The sequence below is a fragment of the Sparus aurata genome, chromosome 17 (genome assembly GCF_900880675.1).
Source record: "Sparus aurata chromosome 17, fSpaAur1.1, whole genome shotgun sequence".
NCBI lineage: Eukaryota > Metazoa > Chordata > Actinopteri > Spariformes > Sparidae > Sparus > Sparus aurata.
Genome location: NC_044203.1, coordinates 33,218,209 through 33,232,432, shown reverse-complemented (window position 1 = coordinate 33,232,432; position 14,224 = coordinate 33,218,209). Strand labels below are relative to the sequence as shown.

Genomic DNA, 14,224 nt, shown 5'->3' with positions numbered 1-14,224 from the left:
CGAAACGGTGTTGCAGCATTTATCTAAACAACTGAAGCAGACGGGGGTTGAAAAACAACATGGCTCCATACAGGTTGTGTGACATGATATAAGTCTCCAGAAGCTCTGAGATCCTAACTTGATTTGGACAGACATTATTTACACCCTCGGCGTGCAGTCCAGCCCGCGCATCAACTCCAGATGGCATGAGCGCTAACACTTTTAGCTTCGGAGCTACAGTGACGACTTCGGCTTAAAAAGGTTATAAATAACATCTTTTAATATCAATTTTAGGCTTCTGGAGACTTTGATTATGCTGTACATGCTGTATGAAGCCACTTAATGTTTTAAAACCACCCTCCTCTACGTCAGTTGTGTAGGAGAACGCTGCAACACTGTTTTGCCGCGAAGCTGCTGAAACGTAAAGTAGAAACGTCGCCATCAGCATGAGGGTGAGTAGATAGAAATGCGCCAAAAGTGAGTATTATGTTGATGTTATCTTCGTCCCATCAGGCTGTGCCATCATAAATCCACTGAGGCGACATTTCTTTCATAACCGTGACTTCACCCGCCTGTAAACTGTCCTTGAATCCCACCGCCGGGCCTCGTATCTGCCCTGTATCTGCTTCAGCTAATCTACAGTGACTGGCTCCATCGTCTTTACTGACAGGTTTAATCTGAATGTCCTGACCTGTTCAGTTGTCCACCCACTATCTCCACGAATAGCCACTGATAAACAACCAACGGACAGAAGGACAAAGAGTGCCTGGTGCTAAAGTTGAAACAACGCAACACTTTCACTTACAGCTGGAGTTAATGTTCAGACCAATATCTTACATAATATAAGGTCACAAAACTGCTTTGGGTCAAAATCTTCTCAGTAAGATGTTTTAACGAGAATTTAAATCATCTATTTCCAGAATTTCCTCTCTGTCGGATCAGTACTGGTACTTTCCTTTTTCTCTGTTGTCGTTCTGTCTTACTTCCTCCTCATCTTCTCCTCTTCATCTGATCTGACAAACCTCCAAACCTCCAGCTGTAATTAAGGACTAGAGATGCAGCATTTTTAAGGTGTACTGAGGTATGAAGGCTACTGATTATCATACCGTGGATATTTGCTTATTTGCAGTATTTTCTACCATATTATTGTTATCACATATCAAGTTTCATGTCTGTCAGGACATTCTATAAAAACGTTTGTTCACCCGAAGAAACCTGTGCTGTTTTCATTCCGTTAACGTACATTGTAACAGGTAAAAGTAATGTAATAACTGTATAATAACTTGAAACTGATATTTTCTGACATGCGCTGCAAATAAGTTATCACCGTTGTGACTCTTATCACGAACACAGAGGTCACGTCTGTCTGCTTATCGTGCCGGAGAGCAGAGAAAAAATGTCAAACTAGCTTTTATTTATGAATTTTGCCACTTTTAAGCAACTAAAAACACGTTAGATTCTGTGTTTAGGTTGGAAAATACCGGGGGAAAAGTAGATAACACATAAATATTGAACATTTTTGACAAATTAATAACAAAACTGACTGATTTGTCACTTTTAAGCAACTAAAATCACATTCTCTGAACAAAATTGCATTTCTAACATTGTAGAGGGGCTTTTTTACTCTTCACATTGGTAGTTAAAGGGTTAAAAGGTAATTAAAACATAAATATCGAACATTTAAGGCTAATAAATAAAAATACATGACATGTTTGGTGTCTGATTTGACTCTTTTAAGCAACTAAAATCATATTCTTTAACCAAAATTGCATTTCTCACAGTGTAGAGAGGCTTTCCAGTCTTTAAATTGGGAAGTAAAGGATTAAATACAACACAAATATTAAAAATGTAAGTGTTATTAATAAAAATACACACATGTTTGGTTAATAAAATGAGAAATGCCGTGGTGTGTTCAAGGGGCCTGGGGAACTTGCACCTTTAACCCCCTGCTGCGGCCCTGTCGAGCTCCTCTCGCCTCTGAACAGCACGTGAACGTCACACAGAGGGCTGATTGTGTGAGTATTGATCATATGAACAGATGGATGACCCGACTGCGGGTATCAGCAGGCTCCGCAGGCTCAACAACCAACTCTCGCGAGATCCGGTGACACGGCATACGAGACTTCGTGAATCAGTGAGATTACAAGTCAACCCTCCCTCTTATAAGCGCAGGAGTGTGTTCAGGTGAGTCCTCACGGTGACCCGGTCCTGCTGCTGTGGACTCTCACAGGCTCGGTTCTCCTGCGGGACAGAACTTCCCTCCTCGGCTCGTCTCGCTCCTGGTTTCATAACTGACCCACCTAAAGTTCCTTCGGGGTCAAAAACAAGCGGGTCAAACAGGGAGCAGAGGACTCAGCAGGACACCTGCACAGGTACACAGGAGCTCACCTGCAGCGCGCTGTGCGTCGATGGCTGAAACTATGGATCTGGGCTCGGTGTCCAGAGGGTTCCGGGCCATGTTCTCCATGCTGTCACCGAACGAGTCATCGTTTGAGAAGGTGGAGGATGTTCCTCCGTACGTGCAGCAGGTGGGTGCAGCCTCACACACACACAGACGTGATGATGATGATGATGATGATGAAGTGTGAAAGGTAAAGTTGCCCTCAGGTGAGCTCTGCTGTCACCTGGAAGAAGAGCTCAGGACAAACACACACACACACACACACACAACTTATCAGTTCAGAAGTTTAACATGATAACAAGTTTCAGCTGCTGCAGTTATTATAATATGATATATTACAGGTTTAAAGCAGCGTTATGTCACTTTCACCTTGAAAAAGCAGCTGCAGAAACATATGGAGGTGTAACTTGAGTGAGAGAGTCGGGTTACCTGCACGCTCACCTCAAGAGAACATTTGGCAGTTTTTGTTTGTCAGCACCAACATGATTCTGTCGGACTGTTACAGACCTGGGATCTGTGTTTACGACAGTGTTGTTGCACTCAGAATGCAGATTTCTACATAACATATCTTTATTTTTTCAAACAAAAGAGATCGAGAATTGACTCATTCGAGCCGGTGGTCACACGGATGGGGACTGTTATTGTTGAATTTACTGAAGTTTTATAATGAGAGTGTTTTAATTCGGCACAGACAGACAAACACTTCATACTGCTGATTCATCGCCCTGCCCTGAACACAATCAGCCTCACCTTTGCTGTCTTTGCCGATTAATTCAAAATAAGATTCTAAGATAAGGACGTTCTAGATGATTATCTCGTTATCTATGAACATTTCAGTTTGGCTCGGTTACGTAATCACACTGACACACTTTGAGTCCTTGGAGGTTCGGACGAGGGGAGAGAGGTTAGATAACTTTGCGTAACGTCCAGCAAACCTGGAAAAACTGGTCCGACTCTAATCCAAGCAGCTCAGATGTTAAAGATCGTGGCTTTCGTTTGTCATATATGACGTCCAGCTGAATATCTTTGGGTTTTAGCAACAACAAAAAAGCAATTAACTACAAATCTTTACTGCATTTTACAGTCAAAACTAATCGATAAACGGAGAAATGAATCTGTAGTTACTAGTTCTGGTCTATGAATTGCCAGAAAAAAGTTTCTCAGAGCGTGAGTGGACGTCTCAGATTACTTGTTTTGTCTGACCAGCTGCCCAAAACCCAAATACATTGAGTTTGTGATTACATAAAGAGAAAAGCAGCTAAAATTCACACCGGAGAAGCTCGAAGCAGAGACGGCTGAAGGAGTTCGCTCCTAAAAACACAACATAGAAGAAATGTCGATAAATGATCTTACAGTGGACTCATGAGTGGAAGATCTACATGTAGATTACAGGATGTTCTCTAACATCTCTCCCCGCCCAGAACTCACAGGACCGTGTCTCAGTGTCAATATGTAATCGAGCCAAACAAAATGTTGGTATAAAAATAAATTAATCTGCAATGTTAGCAAAGGTGCGGCTGAATGCTTTCAGGGCAGGGCGATGTATCAGTACTTTATAGTTCTGATGTGAGACTGTGCGTCACCTTAGATCATGGATGCTGTTTTATGATGATGTGACAGTAAAGTGATGTAATTTCTGACTTCACCAGGCAGGTCATCTTGTTCTAATACGTGTCTTTAGTCGTTATATCCACATTACTGATGATTATTTATCAAAGATCTCATTGTGTTGATGTTTTGTGAATGTGCCAATAGTCGTGTGTAAGATATTCGAGGTATTTTGTGATAAATATTGGGATATTTTTTGGCTTCTTTTTAAAGGGATATTCCGGTGTAAATTTAATCCTTGGTCTAAATCACCGTGAAACTGTGTTAGGCTCCCTCTCGATAGATCAAGTTAGCAGACCGCTAATTTACGGAGTTTTATCAACCTCAGAAACAACCGCACGACATCAATACACTGCAGTAAATGGATCCAAATATAAACCGCCGCCAAAAAGCCACAAATAATGCTCAGAACAGCACCAAACTTCAGCAACAGTACAAATAGGGTCTCAGCACATAGTCCGGGGCATCTAACCTCCGCTAGCTTAGCTGGATTTCTATTGGGAAGCTAAAAACAGATTTCAACTCTCCTCCATCAGCTTCCGGGTCGGGGAAGTCCCGACGCGACGATTACCGAGTGCGGTTAGAAATGCTCAATTCCGTTCTTTTCCCTGTCCGCTCTCGATAATAACTGTTATAAACTGGCAGGTAAGACACATATGAACTTTGATTGCTTTTCCATGGAGTCATAATCATACATTTTCATCCATGAGCCGCGGAACTCTACTGCACTCGGTAATCGACTCGTCGGGACTTCCCGTCAACAGGAAGCTGCTGCAGAAGAGTGGTAAATTTAGTCAGCTTTTCAGTAGAAATCCAGCTAAGCTAGCGGAGGTTAGATGCCCCGGACTATGTGCTGAGACCCTATTTGTACTGTTGCTGAAGTTTGGTGCTGTTCTGAGCATTATTTGTGGCTTTTTGGTGGCGGTTTATATTTGGATCCATTTACTGCAGTGTATTGTTGTCGTGCGATCGTTTCTGAGGTTGATAACTTGATCTCTTGAGAGGGAGTCTAACACAGTTAAACAGTGATTTAGACCATGGATTAAACTTACACCGGAATATCCCTTTAAGAAAGATGATTTCCCAATACTCAACTTTTGAGTCCGCTGCTAAAAATCAACTTTTCTTACAAACAGGTTCTGTAAAAAAAGCTCTTCTGAGGAGATTTTTAAGATGTCAAGATGTGCAATTTTATTTTAAGGCCCTAAAAAGAACAATCCAATATATCTACAGCAGGACAGCTCAGTCACACTCGATCGTTACGTCACGCACTAATAAAACATTTACAAATCAGTCAGAAAATGGTAAAACTGAGGCTGCGAATCATTCACTGGTGAGGTGCGTTTTAACAGCCGCAGCTGAAGTCTGTCTCCTGTCGTCTGGGGTCAGTTTCACACTCAGCCTGGCCTCAGATCTATTTGTCAGACTTCTACGTAATGCACCTTTTTTTAAAAATAAAAAAATAAAAGTTTGGGGTTTTCTTCTGCTGGCTTACTGTCAGTTTACAGCGTCTCAGTCGGGTCTTTATGACGGCGAATGTCTGGTGCAGGTTTTTAACGGCCCATGTTTGTTATGAGGTCTTTTATGGGGCACATCATGGGAGGAGAACAATTACCCTCCACAGCAGGAGTCCTTATAATCCACTACCAACTGTGATTAAACACATTTGTTGTAGCTGCAGGGCTCGATGGCGATTCACATGATGTGTGTGTGTGTGTGTGTGTTTACAGTTTGTGATGTGTCATTAATTATTCTGCACAACTTGTTGTTCTCTGATCCCAACAGGCCAAATTAATTAGAAAAAAACAAAACACAATCTTCTAATTTTGGACTTGTTTGGAATTATGGCTCTGCGGGTTTGTGTCCTGGTTCAGCTCAGCTCGTTCGGTGACGTGAACGCAAACACAATATATTTTCCTCAGACAGCGGCGATAAAAGTGTATTGTAAGCCCGGCATGTTTTCGGCCAACATCAGTCATCTGTGACCTTATAAAGAAAAAAAAAGGGAAAATGCAGACATCTGGTCCACAAATGTTAACGTTCCCTGAAATGACGGATTCAGATGAAAATACAATAATATTATTAGATGCCACAACAAACGGTCCTCGCAGGACGAGAAAGAATGCTGGAGAAGAGAGAGAAAGAAACTTTTTTCTTCAGTTTGATTTTTGTTTATTTGCAAGAAGATGCAAAAAAAAAAAAAAAAAAAAAAAAAACCCACAGGAAAAGGAGGGTTTCAGTGAAGAGACGTAAAGGAACAGTTCACCAGAAAATTGAATCTCAGTCTCATGTTGATGGAAAGTCGGAGGAAGTTTCGTCGTCCAACACAGAGACGCAGTTCGGCCAAGTCTCTGGACGCTCTGAGATCCCAATTTCACTGACGAATGACGACGTTATTTACACCAAAATCTTAATTTTAAACTCATTATGCCAAAAGCCTTAGCAAACACCTTTTTTTAAATGAAGTGTGTACACAAACATTGGAGAGTGTCAGTGATGTCTTTTCAAAATGGAGCTTCTGCGGAGATGGATTATGCCGGATGAGCTGTATGGAAACATTTAGGTTGAAACTAAATAGGTTGATTTTCTGCATATCCTAGAAACATTCAACCTTTCCGTCACAACGTAGCTGCTGCAGCGTCCACAGCGACACGTGTAGCGACACTTCGTTTATATTCCGGCAGTTTGATGACATTTTCCTGAAAGTCTATGGTGACTTTCTGTTATGGTGAGTCAAAATAAACTCCTGGTTTGGGTTTGGCACGACAGATACTCGGTTTGGTTTAGTAGTAAACATTATGGTTTGGGCTGCGTTCACTACATGTTAAAATCACTCACCTGCCACTGAACGTTGACAGACAGAGCTCACCTTGCTACAACCTTGTGGCTCTTTATGCTTTTACAGTTAAAATAACTAAAATAAAAGCCTTAAGATGGCTCCATACAGGTCATCTGATGTGAGTTTCTGATCCCTGAGATCTCAAATCGATTAGAAAAGATGTTATTTACACCCTCAACGCTCAGTCAACCTTGTGCTTTAGACAGCATGCATGCTAACGCTTTTAGCTGAGCAGCTAACGTAAAGACTTCGGCTTTTTTATTATTATGTTAAAATGAGTCTCCATCTTCTTCAGTTGTTAAGGAGAATGCTGCAACGCTACTTTGCTGTGAGGCTCCAGAAATGTTTTTGTGGACAACAAAACTTCACCTGACTTTCCATCTGCATGTGGTTGAGCAGATAATGACTGGACTTACATTTTGGGTGAACTTGTCCTTTAAAAATATATATCACCAGACTAAACTAAAGGGATTGAAATGAGGAAAAAAAATTGGAGACGGTGATGAAAAAGCCAAAACCCAAACGGAAGACGAGCTTTTTCCCCTCGCTTTCCTCAACTTTTTTTTTTTTTTTCGCGCAGCATTAGAATCAACATGCCCTGCTGAATAATTCCGTCCCGAGCTGTCAAGAGCGCCGGGCTGCGGAGGTAAAACTATCTGCGAGACAGGAGAGAATAAAGAAGGGGAGGCTTTAGGCCGGCGTCCAGGATGATAATCTCTCTCTCAGAGGGGTTTTGGAGGAGGTCCTGCCGGCGCTGCGAGCCCATTTGTTAGCTGCAGCTCTGCAAGTCTGCTGCCAGATGTTGGAGCGTTGCGTGTGATCGCCGGTCCCTGGTGGCGCTCTCGCCTCTGCTTGTGCACACGCGTTCACACACACTCACATATCACACACTCACGTCACACACTCACATCACACACCTGCATGCTAAAGTGGAAGCGTTCACATGTGGATATGCACACACATGCATGCACACTTACTCTCACTCCCATCCACACACACACACACACACTTCCCCCCCTCTTCCCACCTGCAGATGTGCTCCTCTGCGGGCTCGTCACGCCCTTCATTCCTCGCTCTTGGCGGGCCCATGTGTCCCACTTTTCAGCTGCAGTCACTTGGTCAATGAAGCGCCTTCAAGCTAAAACTAACCAGCAGGTCTGACACGCCGCCGAAGTCGCAGTCGTGACCCTGTTTGCTAACTACGTCCCTCGCTAATTGGTTCCATGTTTGACAGACCCATTAAGAGGTTATTACATGTTTCCAGCACAGTTAGATTTGAGGCCTGTCACTGACTGTTTGGCTGGCGTTCACCATTTATTTAGTCATAGCCAGTTACCAAATGCAATCCATTCTTTGCCGATGTTCGGGAAGTAGGATGTTGTCATTTTTTCTCTGTTGTTTAAAACAAAGAAGAGAGGATCATGTGGCGTCCTGTGCAAAAGTAGCTGCTAATTACAAGGAAAAACATCCCGTGTTTGTTTGTCTTGCTTGGATCACACATTTGTCAGCCAGATTGCAGCAGCATGTGTTTCAACTTGGTAGCACAGAAAAAAAAAACTGAGGCAAATATTTATGACAAAGAGGAATTTCTTAACTTAACTTATATCAAATAACAGAGCGGAAAACTTTTCTGCTGGCCTGATGTCGGTTCACGGGACATCGGATTGGAGGTCAAACTTTTGAAAAAAACTGTTTTGATTTCTTCTTTTCTGTGGTACTCAGTTTGAAATGGAGCACTAAAAACATATTAATTGCACCTTTAAACGTGCAAAGTGGAACAAGTTAGAGTAACAGAAGTCCTGTCCATTTTCTACAGTTGGAATGTAGGGCTGGGTATCACCAGGTACCTCGCGATACGATACTATCACGATATTTTGCCCACGATAACGATAATATCACGATACAGCGATTCTGCGATAAGCGATATATTGCAAGAAATGTCATCCACGATACATCACGATATCTGTGTCACTGAAGAAATTCAGAATTTATTGACTGCACTTAATCCATTTCACAGGAATTACAAAACATTGTCAATCGATTTCACATGAATGACAGCCAAGTAAACAAAGAGTATATTGCACAGTGACTCTTCTTAACACACACACTGACTACAACTATCATTAAATATCGATGTGTGGGTTTCGGAGCTACTTAAACCATTTTTTAAATTTTATTTGGTTGTATACCTATGTTTGAATAAAGATAAAGTTGTCCTCCTCAGTTTTTTTTTGTTTTTTTTTTACATTTTTAAATATCGATATTTGGCGCCAGTGTATCGATAACGTACCTCAAGACGAAATACCGCGATATATATCGTAGTATCGATATTTTGGCACACCCCTATTGGAATGCCTCCAAAGCTTGAATGGACATGAAGCTTTCCTGGTTGAACCAGATGAGCAACTGTGTTAGAAACTGTCCGGCTGCTGGAGTAAAGGTCAAACAAACAAACCTGCATGTTAGCCTTGAATCACATAAATACTGTTGCATGTGCAGCAACTTAAAACTGACAGTTACACCTCGTAGCAACCTGAAGATACACTCAGCACTCGTGATGACACAATGCTGATATTTCAAACTTTGATACAACACCTTGTATGATAGATATTCAACATGTTTTCAATACAATGGGGAAACATTTATGCAACACTGAAGAGATGATATAATTATGGGATACAATGACAATGACACACATTTCTTGGCTAGTGGCAGATTGAGAGAGTAGAGTTTGTATTTATTTTCTTTAGATTAGTCCTTTAAAACCAAAGTGTTTACTGGTACTGTGGTCCAGTGTGAGGTTCACCTGGTACTGTTTTCTTTCTTTCTTTATTATTATTATTATTATTATTATTTTTTTACACTTTTCAGCTATTTATTTTAATAATTTGGCAAGTTTAGTTCTCAGTTTTAATCACACACATTTCTGAAGCAACTTGCAGATAGTTTGTGTATTATATTAATTGTTTTTATTAGGCCACAGTTCATGCTCAGGCCATCATGTTATTGTTATTACCAAATTACTTTAGGTATTAAAGTATTAGTATTAAAGGTATTCTTACTAAGACATAGATTGAGAAAAGTCTTTAATTTTCTTTTTTTATTTAATTATTCTGAGATGGTCCGCTAGCTGGTGTCGTGGCAACTGAACATCAGTTTTGTTTGTTTGTTTGAAACAATATTTATTTTCTAGAAGTTCTTTATTGTCTGCAAGCAAGAGTCAATCATCAGCAAAGCGAAGATGACGACTGAAGAGAGGCGGTCTCTCCTCATCCTTTATGATGATACAAAACAATACATACTTCTGTACCAGTCACAACATCATGCCAATCATCTCCACATCCGCCTCACGATACACATAAAACCTCTTATACACTTATTATTATTGTTGTGTGTCTTACGTCAACCTAAAGTCAAAACACTTGTACACAGAAGAGGCTTTACTGACCCCCTTCAGGATAAACTCCTAAAAGTACATTTTCACAGCACATAATACCATATACAACACACAAATACATCCATTCAAGACAGAACTCATGTGGGAAGCCAACAAACCTCAGAATTCACTTTAAACCCTCAAAATTGTTACAAACCTCAAAATAATAAAGGACATTAGAGACTTTCCCTCACTCGTTATGGCTACTCAGGCTAACTACCTTATTCTTAGATTATCAATGAACATCATGAAGAATACACATTCAAATTAATATCTCTAACTCCTTGGTTCATTTTGCTTGGCTTCCACCTGACAACCCTAAAAATGAAAGCATGCGTTGTTTTTATTGAAGCGCTGATGTTTATTTCAGCCAGTGAGATCACTTGAACCTCCAGAGCAGACAAATGTTTGTGATGTCCGACCTGCCAATACGCGTGTAGCTTTAGAGCCGTCGCTCCAGCCGCGCTCGCTGAAACAAACAGCACGGATCAGCAGACATGAAAGTCCTGCAAGCTTTCAGCTCGTCGGCCAAGACAAATACTCGAGCTCGACACAACGGCTAAAAGCAACAGTGGACTTGAAACTGTCGTGTTTTCACAGTTTGTAACAGTGCTGAATCATGATTCTGTGTGTGTGTGTGTGTGTGTGTGTGTGTGTGTGTGTGTGTGTGTGCAGGCCACTCCTTTCTTCGTGGGGCTGATGGTGCTGGAGCTGGTCCTGGGCACGCTGAAGACCGGAGGCTCAGTGGTCACCATCAGTGACGGTATCACCTCCATATCTGCTGGGATGATCTCCAGACTCCCGACGTGAGCGTTCAGTGTTCAGGCAGCTCCGACTGTTTGATTTAATAAAGACCAAAAATATGGTTCTGCTTTATTTGGGTTTTAGGTTTTTTATCAGACATTTTTTTCTATCAATGTCATGGCTTCTTTTCCTGTCTTTAATGAAAAATAATGGCACCCATATGGTTCATGTAGATCAGAAACGTTTAAATGTTGCTCTGTTGGGACAGCGAGTCCCAAAAACCCATCAGAACATGCACATTAGGTTGATTCTTACCCTTGAACAAAGTACTGGTTCGGTTCTGTAGCTGCTCACTGCTTCCTCAGGATGGGTTAAATGCAGAGTACCAGTTTCATCATGTTGTATATTACATATTCTTCTTCTTCATCATTTTCTTCTTCTTCGTCTTCTTTTCCTCTTCTTCTCCTTCTCCTTGTTGTTGTTGTTGTTGTTGTTCTTCTTCTTCTTCTTCTTCTTCCTCTTCTTCTTCTCTTCCTCTTCTTCTCCTTCTCCTTGTTGTTGTTGTTGTTGTTGTTGTTGTTGTTCTTCTCTGTATTATTATTTTCTACTCCTTCTTGTTCTTCTCTTTCTCCTTGTTGTTGTTGTTGTTGTTGTTGTTCTTCTCTGTATTATTATTTTCTACTCCTTCTTGTTCTTCTTCTCTTTCTCCTTGTTGTTGTTGTTGTTGTTGTGCCTCTTCTTCTTCGTATTATTTTCTCCTCCTCCTTCTTCCTCTTCTTCTTGTTCTTCTTGTTATTGTTGTTGTTGTTCTTCTTCTTGTTCTTCTTCTCCTTGTTGTTGTTGTTGTTGTTCTTCTTCTTCCTCTTCTTCTTCTTTTCCTCTTCTTCTCCTTCTCCTTGTTGTTGTTGTTGTTCTTCTTCTTCTCCGTATGATTATTTTCTCCTCCTTCTTCTTGTTATTGTTGTTGTTTTTCTTCCTTTTCTTCTTTTCCTCTTCTTCTCCTTCTCCTTGTTGTTGTTGTTGTTCTTCTTCTTCTTCTCTGTATTATTATATTCTCCTGCTTCTTGTTCTTCTTCTCCTTCTCCTTGTTGTTGTTGTTGTTCCTCTTCTTCTTCTTTGTATTATTAATTTCTCCTCTTTCTTCTTCTTGTTCTTCTATTCCTTGTTGTTCTTCTTCTTCTGCCTCTTCTTCTTTTCCTCTTCTTCTCCTTCTCCTTGTTGTTGTTGTTTTTCTTCTTCTTCTTCTCCTTCTCCTTGTTGTTGTTGTTTTTCTTCTTCTTCTTCTCCTTCTCCTTGTTGTTTTTGTTGTTGTTTTTCTTCTTCTTCTTCTTCTTCTTCTTCCTCTTCAACTTTTTCCAAAAGTAAGTATTTAAGAGTTTCCTAGAATGGTTTTTTAAATAAAGTTACTTGAAAGTCAAAAAAGTCTTCAACTTTTTCAGATCTTGGTTGTATGAAGGACTAGATGTCGGTGTTTTAATTTATCCTTTTATATGTAGTTTCTTTAAATGTCCGACTCTAGAAAAGAGATTTACAACTGGAGGCAGATGAACGAATGAATTTAAACGAACGAACTACACGTGGATGTGATCTGTCGCTCCCTCAGGTTGGTGATGAGAGGCTGCGAGCTGACCGCGTACATGTACGTGTGGGACCGGTTCCGCCTGGTGGAGCTGCCCTGGGACTCGGCCTGGACCTGGTGGTTCACCTTCCTCGGGGTGGACTTCTGCTACTACTGGGTCCACCGCTTCGCTCACGGTACCAGCACACAGCCCAGAAACGATGACCCGGATTACTAATACGTGTATTTTTACTGGAACATTTTAACATTATTCTTGTTTGGCTGGCAGTAGTTTCGCTGCTCATGTGTGTTTTCTGACATGTGAGCGCGTCCTCTGATGTGATAGCGAACGCAGCGTGTTCAGAAGAAGCTGTTTTCACTGAGGCACTCACCTTAAATCATTCCAGTGGGAAACACCCGACCGCTCAGTGGGCTTAAAGAGAAAGAAGTGGCTGTGGTCAGCTCGGATTCGTGGTGTTTAAACGGATTTAGATTAAGTGGATTTGAATTGTGGCCTCTGGAAAAAAAAGTATTAAAATACCATCAGAACCTTTTCAGACTATAGCTGCAGGATAATCCTCCTCTCCGCTCGTCACACACACACTCAGAATGTTTCAAACTGTTATACTTTATTTAAAATGTGGTTAATTAAGCTGCTACCATCTCATCAACGCTTCAGATATGCACTCTAAGTTTTTGCACATACAGAAGATGATGATTGTGGAGCATCCTGTGTTGTGTTTGTGTCCTCAGTGTTGAATATAGTAAATATTAGATAACATGAACTCGACTGCCGGCCGACACCAGATGAACAATCTCTCCCCGTTCGTCTTTCAAGCGTCCCTCGAGATAACACGAGCAAAAAAAAAACAAAAAACTACAAAGCCAGTTGCTGATAAATGGGTGTAAAATGTTGATTTAGTTGCCATCCCTGCAGGGAGGAGGAGTCGTGAAGATAGCAACACACATCATGCTTTCCTGGACGTCGTGAAGGAGGAAGCAATTATTTCTGAGTTACATCCAGCTGGTTCGGAGCCGTGCAGATGTGAGAGGCCGTGGTCTCCAGAGGGCTGTGGTCTTAACCCTGAGCTCTGGCGGCAACGAGCTGCATATAGTCGTGGCTCTAAAGCAGCAAAAGTCCTGCAGCGTCACTATAAAAACCAGAAATAAAAAAAAAACATATATCCCGGACACAGCGTTTCTGCAGTGGCTCCACAATCTTTCCATGTGTGTTGGCTCGCTGATGCACGTGCCAGATGCTCGGCTGCCACACTGCACACCGGAACAGAGGTATTTATTTGTGGCCAGCGCTGATGTTTATTTGTGTCAGTGGCGCATCAAGCTGCCCGCCGTCTGGTCCGCATACCTCTGGATAAAAGTCCACTGCCGCTGTGTCGGATCGGTTAGAATCTGACTAAACAGAAGCTGTGTTTTTTGAAACCGACGGCCGCGGCTCGCCAAGAGCTGCCCGACATGATTTTGAGGTGACTGAGCTCTTTGCCTCGGGATGCTGGAAGAGGTTGTTTTTTTTTTTTTTAAGTGGCACTCTGAAGCCATAAATAAATAATTACAGTACAGTAAAATAAAGGTTAAACTAAAGGTAAGCTGCTGACTTTTCAGTGTTCTCTGTTTTAAGCTGAGAAACAAGCAAGGCTTCTG

At 41.5% G+C, this 14,224-nt stretch overlaps 1 protein-coding gene across 1 annotated transcript in view; it reads left to right on the top strand.

Moving 5' to 3' along the window:
• Positions 1-2,128: 2,128 nt before the first annotated feature.
• Positions 2,129-14,224, top strand: part of agmo (alkylglycerol monooxygenase) — a 58,052-nt gene continuing 45,956 nt past the window's right edge. The window contains exons 1-3 of the mRNA XM_030395142.1: positions 2,129-2,507; positions 10,939-11,069; positions 12,611-12,762. Of these exons, the coding sequence (XP_030251002.1) occupies positions 2,388-2,507; positions 10,939-11,069; positions 12,611-12,762 (403 nt within the window). The 5' untranslated portion in view covers positions 2,129-2,387. The remainder of the gene's footprint in view (positions 2,508-10,938; positions 11,070-12,610; positions 12,763-14,224) is intronic.